This window comes from Neopsephotus bourkii, unplaced genomic scaffold, assembly GCF_033783945.1.
Source record: "Neopsephotus bourkii isolate Nb327-2 ecotype Australia unplaced genomic scaffold, CSIRO-AGI_Nbou_v1 NB_1250, whole genome shotgun sequence".
Taxonomy (NCBI): Eukaryota; Metazoa; Chordata; class Aves; order Psittaciformes; family Psittacidae; genus Neopsephotus; species Neopsephotus bourkii.
Window position 1 is genome coordinate 3915135 of NW_026901735.1, and position 16814 is coordinate 3931948.

The 16814-nt window shown below is 43.2% G+C and overlaps 1 protein-coding gene across 11 annotated transcripts in view; it reads left to right on the forward strand.

The window, feature by feature from the left end:
- Positions 1-339: 339 nt before the first annotated feature.
- The window catches only part of USP34 (ubiquitin specific peptidase 34), a 136482-nt gene continuing 120007 nt past the window's right edge, over positions 340-16814 (forward strand). For 9 of the 11 annotated variants that reach the window (XM_061364826.1, XM_061364832.1, XM_061364830.1 and 6 more), the window contains exon 1: positions 344-798. In XM_061364826.1, the coding sequence (XP_061220810.1) occupies positions 756-798 (43 nt within the window). In that variant the 5' untranslated portion in view covers positions 344-755. Of the gene's footprint in view, positions 799-16814 lie in introns of all 11 variants that reach the window. The other 2 variants (XR_009727153.1, XM_061364831.1) reach the window with 2 other exon arrangements.

Sequence of the window (16814 nt, forward strand, 5' to 3'; positions counted from 1 at the left end):
CTTCAGGCACCCGGCGCCGCGGGCCAAGCGCTCCCTTCAGGCGGCCGCTCGCTTTTAAAGCGGCGGATAGGCGGCTCCTCCATCCCTGTCACAGCGCCGTGTGCGCGGCATTGGAGGAGAGGATTCCCCCCTCACGGGAGGCGGGAAGAGGGCAGGGAAACAGCGCTTCCCGCCCTTCCCAGCCCGGGCGCGCGCCGAGCCTCAACCGCCGCCGCCGCCCGCCGCCATTTTACCCTCCCTGCCCCGGCTGCCGGCCCGCCCCTTTCCTCCTTCTCCTCCTCCTCCCCGCTCGCCAGCCCGCCGCTCGGCCCTGGGGTGGGATAGGCGGAGCGAAAAGGAAAGGGAGGAGGAGGGACTCCGCCACCTTCGCCTGCTGCCTGGTCGGAAACTGCCGAGCTGAGCCCGAGCGCCCTGGCCCCCCTCCGCCTCCTTCCCCCTCAGCAAAATGGCGGCGCGTGGAGTCACTGGGAGCCAGTGAGTGACTCGGCTTCTCCTCCCCGCCGCTACCGCCGCCGCCACAGGCTCATTTGCATTGATCAGCCACCCCATCCCCCCCTTCCCCCGGATCCCAGACCGGTCCCTGCCTCTTCCCCCCCCTTCCCTTCTCTTCCTATTCCTTCCCGCCCCCTCCTTCCCCTCCCCCCCCCCCGGCTGACCCCCGCCCCGGCCCCCATCAATCATCAATCAGCAGCACCGAGTGGATCAATCAATGGTCGGGAGGAGGCGGCGGCGGCGGCTGCTGCTGTTAATGAACAATGTGTGAGAGCTGCGCCGAGCTGCTGGAGGTGTTAAATGAGAGTAAGTGCGGCCGCCCTCCCCCGCTACCCTCCCCCCCAGCGCTCCTCGCCCCGGGCCGGGACCCCACGTACCCTCCTCTACACGGGCTGGGTTATAACCCTGCTTCATCTCCTTCCTTAGTCTTCCCTGCCCTGCTCGCCGTCTGGCTTGGGCCTCCTGGGCGCGGGGTTACCTCTCTCCCTCTCTGCGGGGTGGCCATAGAGGGAGAGCCTGCTCTGCGGCTTCCTTCTTCCCCTTCTCCTCCTCTCCACACCGGGGCCGGGCGACTTGCGGCCTGGGGCGGGTGCGCTGAGGGGCTGTCCCCGCCGGGCCTTTTCCCAGTCTCCCCCCCTCCCTTCCTTCCTCCCTCCGCCACCTTTCCCTCTTTCCCGCCTGCCCCCCGGGTGTCTGCGTGTGGGGCCGGGCGGGGACGTGACCCTGCCGCCGGCGTGAGGAGCCCGCTCCTCGCTCCCCATCCCCGGGAAGCCGCGGCGGGGCCTAGCTGGCTCCTCTCGGCTTGAGGAGGTGCCCAGGAGCCGCTCCGGTGGCTGCTGAGCAGCTGGAGGCCGGGCCTGGGCTGGGTCCCTTTTAAGCAGCAGACAAGGCGGCTCTGAGTGATCCTGCCTCCCCCCTCCCCCTCGCCTGTCCGCGGTGTGGTGGTGGTGGTGGTGGTGGGGGTGTGGGAATGGGGGACGCGGTGGAGATGGTTTTCGGGTACCTATTTCTCCGAAGAAACTGCTTGGATGTGAGGGAGCCGGCGCCTGAAGGAGCCTGGCCCGGCTTTGCGATGGCCGGGCTGCCGGAGGGGGGGAGGTGGAGGGAGAAGGAGCTCCCGAGTGTTTCGCTTTGGGGGTGGTCTCTTGCTTCCTTCCGAAGTTTCCTCTTTACGAGCATTAGCAGAGCGGCCAGGAGGGTCTGAGGGTTGGTAGGGCAGGTATTCCCCCCGCTACGGCTAAAACCGGTCTTCATTTTGGGCACGGGATCCTCTTTACCCTTCTGCAGTAGGCCTCGTGTGGAACCTGCTCCCAGTTCCCCGCGGCAGGCAAGGTACCGTCCCGACCTTTCCGAGGCTTGTCTCCGTGCACTGCTTCATGAACAAAGACCAAAACCCAACGTTTGTAGAGATGCTAAGGAATTTAATGAGCTGAAGTTGTGATTAGCGGGAAGTTTGGCTATCTCGAATCGGAGCCATTTTTCCTGGTTGCACACTGCGGTCTGCGTAGAGGCAAATAATCTTCCAGTAAAGTGAAGCACAGAATACTTCCTAGAACAGGATTTGGGGAGAGTTTTCTTTTCCTTAACTCTTGTGAGGCCTAGTTGCATGTAATGGTTGCTTATTCCTAAAATGTATCAGTGCATACTGTGGTAGTCCAGTGTTGGCCTCTTTCTTGCTGGGGAAATAACGATATTCAGTGGTGGCCAGAGTGTTATTTGAAAAACAAAAATGTATGTATAGAGCTAACTTTCAGGAGAGCCAAGAGGCTGGAATAAATCAGACTGAATGTGAAAGAGATCTGTGGGGTTGTTCAAAATGTTTGACAAGTTTGAGTAAGCTTGTCATTCCAGCATCTTGTTTTGAACAATCGTTGTGATGTTTACTTAATTTACATCTTGTATCTTATCTTTCTCAAGTGGAGAATGTGTTGGTATTAGAGACTGAATGCTTATTTAAACAGTAGGTTCAAAATGAGACTGAACTGTCAATGATGCATTGATGACAACTGTTGTTTGAAGAGAGAACTTTGGTTTTGATGGATGGGTAAATAATCATTGCTCAGATGTGATCAAGATGATTGGTATGATGAATGATAGCGGAATAGACTCCACAACTTGGTTAAAGTTGTAAAGTAGGTATGCTTTATTCAGCTGAAGACGCACGGGGGATTGGTCCTCCAAAAGGCATGCGTGCCTCAGTGCCGTTTTCCTTTTACATTTATCCTGTAAAGTCATACATAGGTATTAGGTCGCACAATACGCCTATACATATTCATATTCTATCCCCGCTTCGTATTTTTTGACAACCCCCCTGTACATTTTGACAACCCCCTTGTACACAATAGGCCACATCAGTTTCAATGAAACAGGGAAAAGTTGTAATGTTAAATATGGTATTTCAGGAAATCTCTATAATTCTAGTATGGACTTATTTTTAGAACCATTTTAAGATAATTGGGATTTAGGCTGCTAGATATTCCCCTACAGATAAAGTAATATCTTAAATCACTTTAACTGTTTCTTTTTTAAATCTATAGGTAGGGTATGGATAGTTTAATGGTTCTGTATAATTTAAGATATAAAACTGCTACTTATGTTTGGGAAATCTGGCTTTGCAGTCAAATTTATTAGGGAGATTATGCACTGGTATTGCTATATACTTATCTGACCAGCTACTGTCAGGTTTGGCTTTCCATTCAGAGAACCAAGCACATAAATAAACATAACTACTTGGCATGTGTTTTTGGAGGTGAAGGTATATATGATGGTGCCCTGTGTGCCACCTACCTTCTCACTGCATGAGAACGAGTTGCAAGGGAGGTATACTTCCTTTTCTGGCTTGAAGTTGTGTTCTTTGCGTTTCTGAAGCAGTCATTAAGAGTAATGCACAAAAATAATGTCAAGCCTTAGGTTTTGAAATGCTGCAGTGAAAATGAAAACTGGTAGTAAAGAATGAGGTCATGCCCAGAATGTGTGAGCCAGAGACTGCCAGCAGCTTCCTTTGCTGCCCACCGAGCATTTGGGATCGCCTCTTCACTGGGACTACTGAAACAGTGTTTTGAAAGAGGTCCAGGAAACATAATCTAGATTGTTTTAGAGATTTCTTCCTAAACCAAACATTTTTAGGTGGAACACATACTGCCCTTTGTCTTCATTTACCCTAATGTTTACAAAATAGTTATTTGGTACCAGTTGTAGGACAGGTCATGTAGAAAGTGAATTGACTAACAACTCTTGATGGATTGTTTTGAAAAGGACACATGGGAAGCTCCAGTTTTCTTCAGCAGAAAATACTGATTTATGGATGACAGGAGGATGGGATTTAACAATTCTGCAAGCAGCCAGGCATATTTTTATTATAAGCATATTAGTCCCACTATAAACTGGTGCAGTATTAATCCACACCTCAGAACAGCATGCAGAGCTGGAGCTTTTGTCTAGCAGTGGCCTTTGTGTAGGCCCAGGGTTAGGTCTTGCTAAAGCTCAGTACAAGACTCCAGGTCCTTAGGCCTCATTTTGTAACAGGTAGTCAAGAGTCAGTAGATCTGCTTCTGTGGCACTCCTAAGGGCCATCTGAGATCTGCGGGACTGGAAACCTGTAGCTTGAAGGACTTAGTTTTTGGTCACATGTATGCGTGTGTGTGTGTGTGTGTGTGTGTGTGTGTGTGTGTGTGTGTGTATAATCATAGAATCATAGAATAGTTAGGGTTGGAAAGGACCTTAAGATCATCAAGTTCCAACCCCCCTGCCGTGGGGGGGTTGGAACACCTCGCACTAAGCCATATCACCCAAGCCGTATCACCCAAGGCCTCGTCCAACACAAAACTTCATTGCTGTGCTTAAGCATGAGAAGTGGGCAATGTTTTATGGACGAAAGCAGCAGTGTTGCTTCTGTTGGTGTTCTTTTGTTGCTTCCCCCCCCCCCCTCCCCCTTTTTTCATCTTGCAGCATGTTTATTTTCAGCATGAAACCCAGTGAACTCCTTGGTCTTGAGGTTATTTCCTGAGTAGTAGTAGTAGTTTCAAAGTTATGATTTGATCCAGGAACTCCGTAAAACACAAGTTCCTCAATGAAATGCCCAGGCTACAAAGTAGTTTCTTGCATTTCAAGACAACCTGTTGTCCACTCAGAGTAAACAGTCTTAATTTCTCTTGAGTGCTGGAAGTATGTTGGCATCACTTACCTCTTCCTATGCAGGGCTTTAATAGGAATAAAGCCTGTAAAAACTCTGGTCTGATTTCTCAAGTGATCTTCCACAACATAAACCTTTTTAGTAGCCTTAAATAGAAAGAAAAAAGAAAAGAAGACACAATAGTTTACTATTTAAGATAAGGGCACTTGATTCACAAAAGACTTTAGAACAGATTCTCATGTCATGAATTACAGGGGCTTGCTTAAATGTACATGGTTTTTGCAGGAAAAAAAAGTGTGGAGAACATAATGTGCTTTCATGTTAATTTACAGCATTCTGTATCCCAGAATGAACCCTGCTATCGACACACTGCACATTCCTTGGTTTCTCTGGATGCCAGCTCTTGTCAGTCTAGGAGGGATTATATTGAGTTTCATTTGTTCTTTAGTAGTATTTACATTACTGTGCTGTCCAGGGGCCCTGATCAGGATACTTCTGTTTTGGTAGGCACTGCACAGGCACCCAGATAGTCTTAACCCTAAAGTAAGCCAGAAAATACAGAAATATAACCTGAAACAGGGATTTTGCTGCCTCGAGTCTTTCACACCACAGTTTTGCAGGTTGCTCTGTCACACCTGAAGCCAGGGTAATAGTTTGAACTACCTATAGAACCAGGCTATCTCTGGACATTTACGCAGGCTTTGCTTGAAAGTGTAGAGTATGTGATGCTCCATGGTAAGCGTTTGTGTGCAAGATCATTGTCATGTGCCTGGGAGTGCTGCCTGTTAGTTTGAAGTGGAAATCTTATCTCAGGATGGGCCTGGAGTCCTGGCTGTGATGTGTCCCAGAGAGCCCAACTGGGCTTGGTTACCTACAAGGCTTCCCTTTGGGATTGCAGCTGGTGCTGATGTCTGTTGACTTAAAACCCCGTAGACAATTTTGGTTTAGGTTTGTTTTGTTCTTGGTGTTTAGTTTGGTTTTTATAAAAGTAAGGAAAAAAAAAGTGCAACATGGAAAAATGAGGTTTCATTATACAGTGGCTATTGTGGGTTTAGGTAGCTTTGGTAGGCCAGGGTTATTCCTGGATCTTGGTTTCTGGGAACTAAGGTTTTCTTCCCAGCATTCTGCTTTGCTTTCTTTAGTGATCTCCTTTCTAGTCCATTTTTTTTCCTAGCAGCTCTGAAACTTTATGAAATCAGCCTACATTGATGAATAGAGTCTCCCAGGTATCATTCTATTACACAAGCTTGCAGGCCATTTTTCTTGTTTTCTGTTAAACCTTTAGTAAAATTTACAGTAAAACCCAAACCAAAATGGACACAGTTTAGTCAAGCACAGGAGATGGATGTACACTAATATTTGTTGGTTTGTGTCTGTTACCACTGTCAGCTGGCCTGCAGAACCACTCCCAGTATGATCAGGTCCATAAAACACTTGAGATTCAGGAGTGTTTACTGTTTGTATAGCTTCAGGATAGCCCTGTATTTGGATGCTGAAGATGCTGGACTTCTTGTCATGTAGTTCTGGCATTTAGGAAGTATGAAAAGTAGATGTAGAGGTTGAGTGAGGCAGTGCTTATGTTGAGGTAGGTTAGAAATTGAAGTATTCCTGAACACTGCAGCATTTAGTTTGCTCTTTGGGGCTTGGAGAAGATGAATATTTTATGCTGTGAATATTCATGTATAATTTTAGATATTGAGTATATGTTATAGTAAGATTATTACAAATACTGCATAATTAATATCACTTGGTCTCCAACAGCTGCTGTCACTTGTTTAGTGGTTGCCTATAAGCTTCAGTATTGATTTTTTGGCTATCCCTAGTGTTTTGTGCAGATCTAGGGTTTCACTTGACTGATGATTCCTCTTGTGCATAACCATAAAGCAGTTGTCTGTGTTTCATGGCTTTTTCTTTTTTCTATTTTTTTTTTTTAGAGAATAGTGTTTTCACTTGCATCATATTTCCATGTTCAGAATCTCTGCAGAGACTATTATACAACTTCATTACACTAACCTAAATCTTTACTGTCTCCTGTTGAAGAAAAGATCAGTTACTTATAGAAATGAATTCAGTAATTGTTTCATGCTTATTTTTGTCTTCGCCCCTTTCTAAGGGGATGATCAGCCAGACTTAAAGGAAAATGAAAATAACTTTTCCTTTATAGTAGTATTGCCAAATTACAGCTATCATGGACTGTGGTGAAGAGATACTCCAAATGAATCCCAGTAACCAGAGGAAAAAATATGGAACTTGTATCCTTTCTAATTGTGAACTTTCTAAAGCAAAAGGAAAGATGACCCTAAAATGAAGTTCCTTTAACTTGTGTGTAATTGCAAAGCAGTGAAGGAAAAACTCCGTGACTTTAATAGCTAAAAGGCTTCTATTTTTAGAAAGATATTTCAGCTTTTGTTCTGTGCAACGATTTTGGTTCATGTTATTTGATGTGATCAAAAATGATTGTGTCCTGAACCTTTTCCTGTTCAGGCTGCTTGAGACCGGGTCTTTCTCATTGCTCAAGCCTCTTGATCACTGATGCTGAAGATGAGGTTACATAAACCCCATTCTGCTGAGTTTTGCTGTGAGTTATGGACCGTTGAAATGTATTTTCTGAGGTCTTTCTCTTGTGTTTAGGGAAATCTGTTGGGTAAGTACTTGTTACATTGTCTTTAAGGCTTAAGAAAGCCACAGAAACAAACATTCTTACATTTCTTACCAAAGTGTACCTGCCCATGGCAGGGGGGTTGGAACTAGACGGTATTAAGGTCCTTTCCAACCAAAACCATTGTGACTCTCTGTAATATTAAGGAAATTATTTATAGTAAAGCTTCTCAGGTTTTATGCTGCAGATGCTCTCAGCCTTCCTTGTAATGGGCCTGCGCAGGCTCTCTGGCTATATTCCTACTTAGTTATGTGAATAATTTCAAGGAAAATCAAGAAAGAAAAAAAAAGATCCCTTGCTTTATTGATTTTGTGCTTTGTTTTTTTTTTTTTTTTAAGATCTTTGACTAGTGTAGAACTTAAAGTCATCTTGCTTCCTGTGTGGGAAAACTTCCTGTTAGATACATTCTTTTCTGTGCCATTTGGCACTGTATGGCTTTTACTGTAAAGGTAGTTTTCAAGTTACAGAACACCCGAGCAATTCCTGGGACATGCACTAGCTGATGTGGTTTAGTGTAACCTGGATGTTATCAGTGTCAGTTCTTGGGGGAGACTCACTGTTAAAATTGTCCTTAGATGCTCAAGTGATGTGGGGTAATTGGCAGTAAAAAGGTGCTTGGGCTGGGAATTCTGAGCTGTGGCTGGAGGGGCAGTACCTTGGAGAGCAGACACTGGGCCTGTTCCCCTCTGCCTGCCTGGGAGGCGATGCTTTGGCTTCTGGAGGACCAGCAGTTCTGCCTTCCATGGAGGGACTTTTGTGGCTTCAGGGGGTTATGAGATTTACCCTTTCTTTTCATTTGTGGAATTCCTTTTTCCTTATTTTTCTCCCATGTTAAACAGGAAAACCTATTTCTTCATTGTTAATACTGACTTTTTACTTTGGGGCTTTTAATTCCTTGCTGCTTTGATTTCTCTGTGTCACTGCAGTTTGTGTCTGCCTTCCTGTGTTCTAGTAACACTGAGTCAGAAAAGCTGATCTTGCTTCCTGGAATCATGTTCTGTGGACAAGTGATGAGCAGTCTGCAATTTGGTGTTTTAGAGATTGGAAGGAGAATGCAGTGTTTACTTCTTGGTTCCTTTAATTTCTTGTGTTTCTTCTTTCATTATTTAGTTTAATCTAAATACCTGACAATCATACTCTGTCCTGTACCCCATCTTTCTTGCAACTCTTCTGTTAACTTTCAGAGTTATTTTTCTGTGCTCATAATCTTTTCCATTTCTCAGTTTCTGTTCTGCTTACCCATATGCTCTTTCTGCTTTTCCCTGTCTCTTTCATCCTGCTTAATTCTTAGGTGTTGATGTATGTATAATCCTGCATCTTCATATTACTGTTTCCTTTAACAGGCTTCCATAATAGATTTTTTCTTTTCCATTCCAGTGTTCTCTGTAGGACTATTTTGGTCCGATTCAGAAAAGATGAGAAATGGCACAGACAGATGTTGCCTATGGATGATGGCAGTGCTACGCGGGCATCCTGGTGCTTCCAACAAGTCCTTTAAAGGCTCCCGCTGTACAGAAGGTTGTTTCCTAGCGAAGGAGAGAAAGTTTCTCTGTATAGAGTGGGGTTTATGATGTACTTTTAATTTTTTTAATTCCTTGCTTAAATGTCGCTCATCTGTTAGTTTTACCAGCTCAGGTAGCCAGTAAGTCAGGAGTTCTGCAAGCTAAGCTCTGCATTTGTAGTCATCAGGATGCTGGGACAGCATGAAAAGTAATCTTGCCATCTTCAGGAGCAAATGGTTGTGATGATTACTCAATGCTGCAATTAAGCATAGTTGTGGCCTTTTAATTTCTGTTGTTTAAGCACATGTTGGGGTAATTCCTATTTTTCATTTTGTGTAGCAAATCAGTTTCTAGAATCTAATGTGTGAAAAGGTGAGAAGCCATTCTTAACCTCTTTTCTTGTATAGGAATCGATTTGTAATCTGAATGCTAACCCTGGATGTGCAACTGTGCAAATCTCTGTGGTTTTCTCAACAGTTGGTAAAAATACTCAGCTTATTTGTAATTTTCCAAAGTTTTACTTTTGGAATTCTCCAGATCTGGCATGTATGGTAAGGGTGGACTTCTTGAGGAAATGTGGTGCAAGTGCTTTACAGCTGTATGCGTATGTATAGAGCTCCTCAGGGAGGTTTAGTGCTGGAACAACTTGTTGAAGAAGTTGAAACTTGTCAGAAAAGCCCTTGTGGAAAAAGCACCTTTGGGTGTTTACCTTTATTTAGTGAAATTGTCGAAGGTCTGTAAATAAGACTTCAAAGCTACACAACAGTTGAGGCACAGTTTCTAGACCAGCATCCATCAGCAGATCATTGATTCCCATCTAAGAAGCGAACAGCAGAGCTTTTTGTTGCCTTTTTCACACTAGGCTGAAGAAGGCTCAGATTTATTGCACTATTTGATTCATTGACTTCTACTTGAGAACTTTTAATCTGTGTAATTGTATACAGAAACAGAGAAAAGTTCAGGGTGAACACTAAAGGAAGGCAGGGCACTGTGGTCATTAAATATGTTAGTCAAAAGGCTTACTGTATACACTGCTCTTTCTGTATAGATCCCTTAATAGCTGTGAATGTGCTACTTCCATACCTGCTGTGCTATTGAGCAGGCAGGGATATTTTTTGTAGCTCCTTTTTGGCAGGTTCATGAAGAATAACTGGAGCTTTCTGCAAGCCTTGGAAAAATTGTCTGGTGTTTTTTTTTTCTTCCAGCTATAGAAGTGCATCAGTTCTAATTTCTGACTTGTGTAAAACCAGTGCCCTCAAAACATGAAGTATTTCTCTTCACTTAACAAGAGTAGACATCCCATTTTTAAACTGCAGGTGGATTTTTCTGGGGAAGTGTCCTGGGTTTAGCAATAGCAGTCATTTTTCTCTTTCTTGGTAGCTGGTGCAATGCTGTGTTTTGATTTTCGGACTACGAACAGAGCTGATAACAATGATATTTTGGTTTGGCCAAGGACTTGGTGAGCCTCATGCTCTGCCAAGGAGGAGGGGAAGCCGGGAGGAAGCAGAGACAGGACACCTGACCCAAACTAGCCAAAAAGGTATTCCATACCACAGCACGTCATGCCCAGGAGGTAACGGAGAGTTACCCGGAAGGGCTAAGTGGACTGCAGGGTTGGAGGAGGTATCGGTTGGTGCTTGGTTGGGCTGGGGGGGCAAGTTATCGGTCGCCTGGTGATGAGGTGGTGTATTCTCTTCCCTTGTTATTTCCTTTATCATTACTATTATTGGTGGTAGCAGTAGTGATTTGTGTTATACCTTAGTTACTAAATTGTTCTTATCTCAACCCATGCGAGTTGCATTCTTTCTGATTCTCCTCTCTGTCCCTCCAGGAGTAGGGGGAGGGCAAGAAGAGGGGGGGATTGGGTGAACAAGCTGTCTGGCTGGGATTAAACCACGACAAGAAGGTAGTTTTCCATTCGCCTCCTACATGTTCTTTGTAGGAAACCATAGGTACATGTACAGATGGTGTGGTATTAATGTGTGTGTTATAGGCTGTGTTGTGCAATGTTCATTGTCTTTGTCTCCATTGCACTTCTTAACTCATTTTAGGGGGATTTGGTAACTTTTAATGAGAGCTTAACTTCATTTTCAAGAAGGGGTCAGTTGCTGTTTGTTAGTCACTGACATGTAACGATTAAATTCTTCATCATTTAAGTTGCAATACAACCCCCTTTGTTTTTACCACTAGTGAATTTTTGGTTAAGTGTATGTGAACTGAAACCCCCATGTTTTTCAGAATCCCCTTGTGCTGTGGGTCTGCTTCTTGCAAATCTCGTGATCAGTTTTCATTCTGAACTCTCTGGGCATCAACAAAACCACCACTGCTTTCACTTGTGTACTTTTTCTGTTTGGAGAACCTGTGAACAGTGCTGGAAATGGACAGTGGCATCTTTGCAGGGGAGGACAACTCCAGGAAAGCTGTAGAAGCACCAGAATATCAGAGTTTACTGGGGAATTTGGGAAACGGCCTATCTGTGAAGGGCTTACATATAGCAGTTTATTCCACCCTTTTCAGTCACCTAGTGTTTTGACAGGAAGTATATGGTGGAATTACATCCTTGGCTAACATCACCAGTTGATACAAGCATCTGAACAACTTTTATTTTCCTTCTTGGAACTAGTATAGGATTACACTGTGGAGTGTGAGCTCAGGAGCCCATGGAAAGTAGGTTGTTTTTCTTGGTTTAAGGATGGTCAGTGCAGTAAATTGTTTGCTGCATTGGCCAGTCTCTGACTTCTTTCACAGTTAAAAATTGCTATTGGTAGTTAACTTATGGTTGAAATAATTGTGTTTTCTTTCTTTTCTGACCTACTGTTTTTCTTAATCTTTAAAATTAAACTTTTACCACAAAGTATTTCAAGTATTAAGTCTCAATATTTGATCTGCGGATGTAATACTTAAAGTAATACAGTCTGATCAAGTTGATCAGATTTGAGATCAGTTTTCATCACAATCTTGGAAACTTCCTAAGTCTTAACAGTGCTAGTCTCAATCTTTCCGAAGTGAGTTGGCTTTGTGCATTGTGTTTAGCCATAGTTACAGCTCCTGACCCATGTGTCCTTGCTGATAAGGGACTAACAAAACAAGAATGACATCTGTAAATATGTTTTTCTTTCTTGGGGTGGGATGCTTGTTATGAAGCTTCACTGCATCTTGGAGATACTTGTGTATATATAGGCCATAGGCTTTGCTTTCAGCCAGCTCTTACTTTTAGTCTCCAAGCTTTCAGGAAAAGTCAATCTATAATTATGCTTTAGCCAATAAGTTACTGCACTGTTTCAGTGGATTAGTAAATACAGATTATCTATCAAAAGTTGAGTGCAGTGGAGCCTCTGTGTGAAAGTTGAGGGACAATGCAGCTTTCCTGCTTGCCTATCCTTAATATTCTTACTGTTTTATTCTCCCTTTTCAATGGTGGTTGCTTGTCTCTGTTGATGGAAACAAATAATACTTCAGAGTTCAGATGCTCAGCAAGCTCCTGTTGGAGTTGCCTGAAGCTCCATTTAGTATAATGACCCACTGCCCATTTATCTGCCTTATCTGCTTGCTTGAACAGGCTTACATATACTTTGTAAGAAATAAATGAATCATATATTCCTCTCACAGATTTTTGTCCTTAAAATCTGGAGCGCATTCATTAGGTGTTTGTCTTGTACATCTACTGGTAATCTGTTGCTTCTTACTGGCTGTGGTGGTTCAGTCCTGGGCCTTTTCTTTCTGGTAGTGGGAGGAAAGCTGCTGTTGTTTTCTGTAACTGATTCACAGTGTGCCAAGTGGTGCAACTGAACTCATTTGCAAGGTTCTCTCTTGAAAATAGAATGCTTCCTGGAGTACCTAGTTTAATTTTTGTGTTCCTTGCTACTTTTAATTAAGAGAAAGCCTCTTTTTAGCTTTTGGAACCTCATTCATGCAGTTAAATCTTTGTTCTGCTTTTGAAATAGTTTGATAAACTTTGAGGTTTATGTTCTCACCTTAAAGTAGTTTATTAAAAGTTCAGAGCTGGAGTATTTAAAGAACAAGAATTCAAACCGAGAGTTGCTCAAGTAGTGGTGTTGTTGGTTTTGAAGTTAATATGCTATTTAAAAGAAAGAATGTAAAACAGGCTGAGAAAGTTGGGGCTGTTCAGTGGGGAGAAGAGAAACTTTGTGGAGACCCCAGAGCAGCTTCCAGTATCTGAAGGGGGCCTACAAGGATGCTGGAGAGGGACTCTTCATCAGGGACTATAGTGACAGGACAAAGAGTGATGGGTTCAAACTGAAACCATTTGGTTTCAGGAGAAGTTCAGGTTAGTTATGAGGAAGAAGTTCCCTACTGTGAGGGTGGTGAAGCACTGTCACAGGTTGCCCAGGGAGGTTGTGAATGCTCCATCCCTGGCAGTATTCAAGGCCAGGTTGGACAGAGCCTTGGGTGACATGGTTTAGTGTGAGGTGTCCCTGGCCATGGCAGGGGGGTTGGAACTGGCTGATTCTTAAGGTCCTTTCCAACCCAAACCATTCTGTGATTCTGTGGTTCTATTTTAAACGGAAGGTAAGCAATCCTCTATCAGAGCAGTAGATTTTGCATTGACAGTCTCAGTGCTAGCTTTGAAATGTACCTTGGAGTAGTTAGTGCTACGCTTGGAAATTTTGGTTTTATGTAGTGCTTGTCCAATCCTGGATCGATTCCTTAAGAAACTTGTGGTGGTCATTGTCAAAATATTATGATGGGCAGCCTGACTCTCCACATGTAGTGCAAGTTTTGGAGCTGTCAAGCAGACTTCACTGTATGGAAATACTACTTAAATTGAGCCGATTTATTTTCTTTTTATTGAAAGAGGAACTATAACAAGTTTAATATAAAGATGAAAATGCAGCCTTCCTGGAATTGTAATGTCTTATCTTGGAGTCAAAGGCAATTTACGATACTGAGTTAAAATAGGACTCTGAAATAAGACTAGTACTTTTTTGGGGTTTTGAACTCCAGTGAGTGGCACAAATGCTTTGAAATTGCTTTATAGGACTTTTCCTTAGTAATATATAACTTGCTTTTCCCTGGTGAGGGAAAGCTGCAGGATCTTTGCTGCTGAAAATCCCAAGATAACAGAAGCATTAGGAGGTACAGTACAAAGATACCACAGATCTTGTCACAAACACCTTCCATCTGACATGGCTACCAGTGACGCAGAACTGATACACCCCACCAGAGCCAGGCTCACCCTTGCTGTACCTGTAGGCTGCTTCTCCCCTCACTCAGGCTTCCATGGAAATACAACACCCTACACACTGTGCTGGTCTTGAGTGGCCTCTGCATTCCTGCTGTGTGGTGCTGGGGGGCAGTGAGCCCTTTCAGAAGCTGAGGGGCTGGGAAAGGACAACGCTGAGACATCTGGTGAGTCGTCTTGGACCAGCAAAGCCAGAACGATATGCAGTTTAGTTCATCTTATTCCAACCATATACTCCACAGGCTCATCTTACACCATTTCCTCTAACATTTGATCAAAAAAGCTATATCCATGTTACACAGTATTTAGCTGATGAAGCTCATTCTGCTCCTTTAACTTTTGATGAGTGGTCTTATGCCACTCAGTATCTGTGCCCCTCCATGCTGGATGTGATACTGCTTGTTCTCTCACCGTTGGCATAACCCAGCCTGAATGGTGTATTTAACATTCCCATCTAGTCCAGACCAAATTTCTGCTGCTGAGTAGTACTGCATAGTTACGAAGTGTTTGTGGGCTTTGAGCTGTGGATAACTGTGTGAACAGTGTTGAGTTTACACAGCATAGTAACTTTGGTTTGCTTTGTCTGAAAGCTGCAGTGCTGCTTCTGGACCCAAGCTGGTTAATGAAGCAGCACAGTTGCATTTTGTGTTTGAGATGGTGTATCTGAGAGTTTATTCAGATTATAACTCATCTGGATAGTTCTCGGTAGAACCAGCACTACTGTTCTGCATAAATTATCAGCTGGTAACAGATTTGACTGCATTTAAATTATGTGAACTGTTCTCCTTGGAAGCAGTTGCTGTGGCATGTTCTATTTGGGAAGGTGAAAGGCAAAAGATCTTAATATTATTCAGGACAACTCTTGACTGAGGTAGATGTCTATGGCCATTCTAAAGGTGGTGTTTTAACCCAAAGCAATCCGTGACCTAATGCTGAAAACTTTAGGATGGCTTCACTTTTGGAAGATGACAATTCTTACATTTCATACAGCTTTTCAGAGTCAGCTTCTGCTGTTCTGCTTCAGACTGCATTAGCATATCATGGCAAATAGGTGTTTGCTGGAGCAAAAGAGAGAGATAGGATGGAAAGGGAAATGTGGAGATTCAAATAGAGAACTTGGTGGTGTTTGCAGGGGAACAGGGAGGTAGTTGAAGGTAGCACTTACCTGAGATCAGCAGATTTGCCCTGTTCAGGTGAAGTTGTACCTTCAAAGTGCTGTCTAGCTGATGAGCATACCAGAACTTGTGCTACTCCTAGCTGTGTGACTATGCTATGCACTGGAAAACTGAATTAAAACTCTTCAGGCTGTTCTGATCTGGTGGTGGCTATGAGGAAGCAGGTGACTGATCTGGGGGATAGTTAGAGGACTAGTTGGAACTGCTTTTTCCGTACTCTTCTGAATAGTCTCTGTATTGCCGTTCATAAGAACATAGTAGTGTTTAGATGTGCAGATCTGTCAAATCTGTTGAAATTGCTTTGATATTCAAAACTTCAAGTGTCTGAGAGAGGCCAGTAATATGTTCACAGTTTGGTTTTCTAAAGAAATGAGACTTTAAGAGGGTTTCTAATTCCTGTCTGTAAATTTTTATGTTGTCTCTCTAATATTTGTTTTGTAATCTCTGTATACTTTGTTGTAATCAAAAGCTTGCAGGAAAGCAATGAATTTACCAAGTTGGAATATTTATAGAGACATTTAGAGTTTGATTTAGACTTCACATAAATTCAGGTGTGTTGTGGGCTGGAAGCAGGTGTAGTTATCCATAGTTCTGTGCTGTAGTGGTATGGTGAGGGTGGGCATTGACAACTCAGTATCGTAAAGATAACATGAAGGTGCCCCAGAAGCACCTTACGATAGCTTTATAGAATTTTAATTCTATATTATTTTGGGTTACAGACCTGATTTTCCTACATTAACCTGACATTAGAATGATGTGTCTAATACTGAAGAATTAACTTGCTTTTTTATTTGACAGTACATTCTGCCATAGTGCTTCAGCACTCTTTAGTTATGTGGGTCTAGTCAGTATTCTGGGGTGTGTTTGTTTTATGGAGACTGAAGAGTGAAGAGGAGACTTTTTTTTCTCACTAAAAAGTTATAGGGAAGCTTGGACAGTTAACTGTCACCATTGAACTTCAAGTTGACACTCTCCTTTTAGATCCTGGTCAAAGATGGCTTTGTAAAGGCTTAGAAGAGCCCTGGTGAGTCAATCTGAGGCAGTCATGAATTCTTTATAATAAAACAGTAATTCTAATAAATGGAAGTAGAAGGAATGGGAGATGCTAAACTCTGTGGCTATCATTTCACTTATTAATCATAAGCAAAAAAACCACCCCTCCCTACAAATAGCAGAAAACGTCTCAATGCATAAAAAAATACTAACTTGCTGGTTCTCTATGTGAGCAGTGGTACTTATACAGGAGAGGGTGTATATATTTCTTTCAAGATTAGTATTATTGTCCCTAATACTGTTTCTTTCAGTGTATGGCTCTTGTCTCCTGTATTTAGTCAGTGTCAGGGAACAAATTCTGAGCAGAATGTCCATTTTGACAGTGATCTAGTCTTTCCCATGAGAAGCTGCTACCAGAGGAGGTTTGGGGGAGGAGAGGAAGCGTACTCTGTATGCAACTGTACCTTGTTACACTTTGGAATATGCAGAAATTAGTTAAATCTATTAAAGTTATCTGTTGTTGACTTTTTAACTATATTATGTTTCTGAAAGGAGAGAAAATGTGCTTTGGAAAATGATTCTTTTTACTCGTCATTTTGTACTTAGTGTGATAAGTGACCTTTGGATATAAGATATTCCCCACAAGTCTAGCATGATA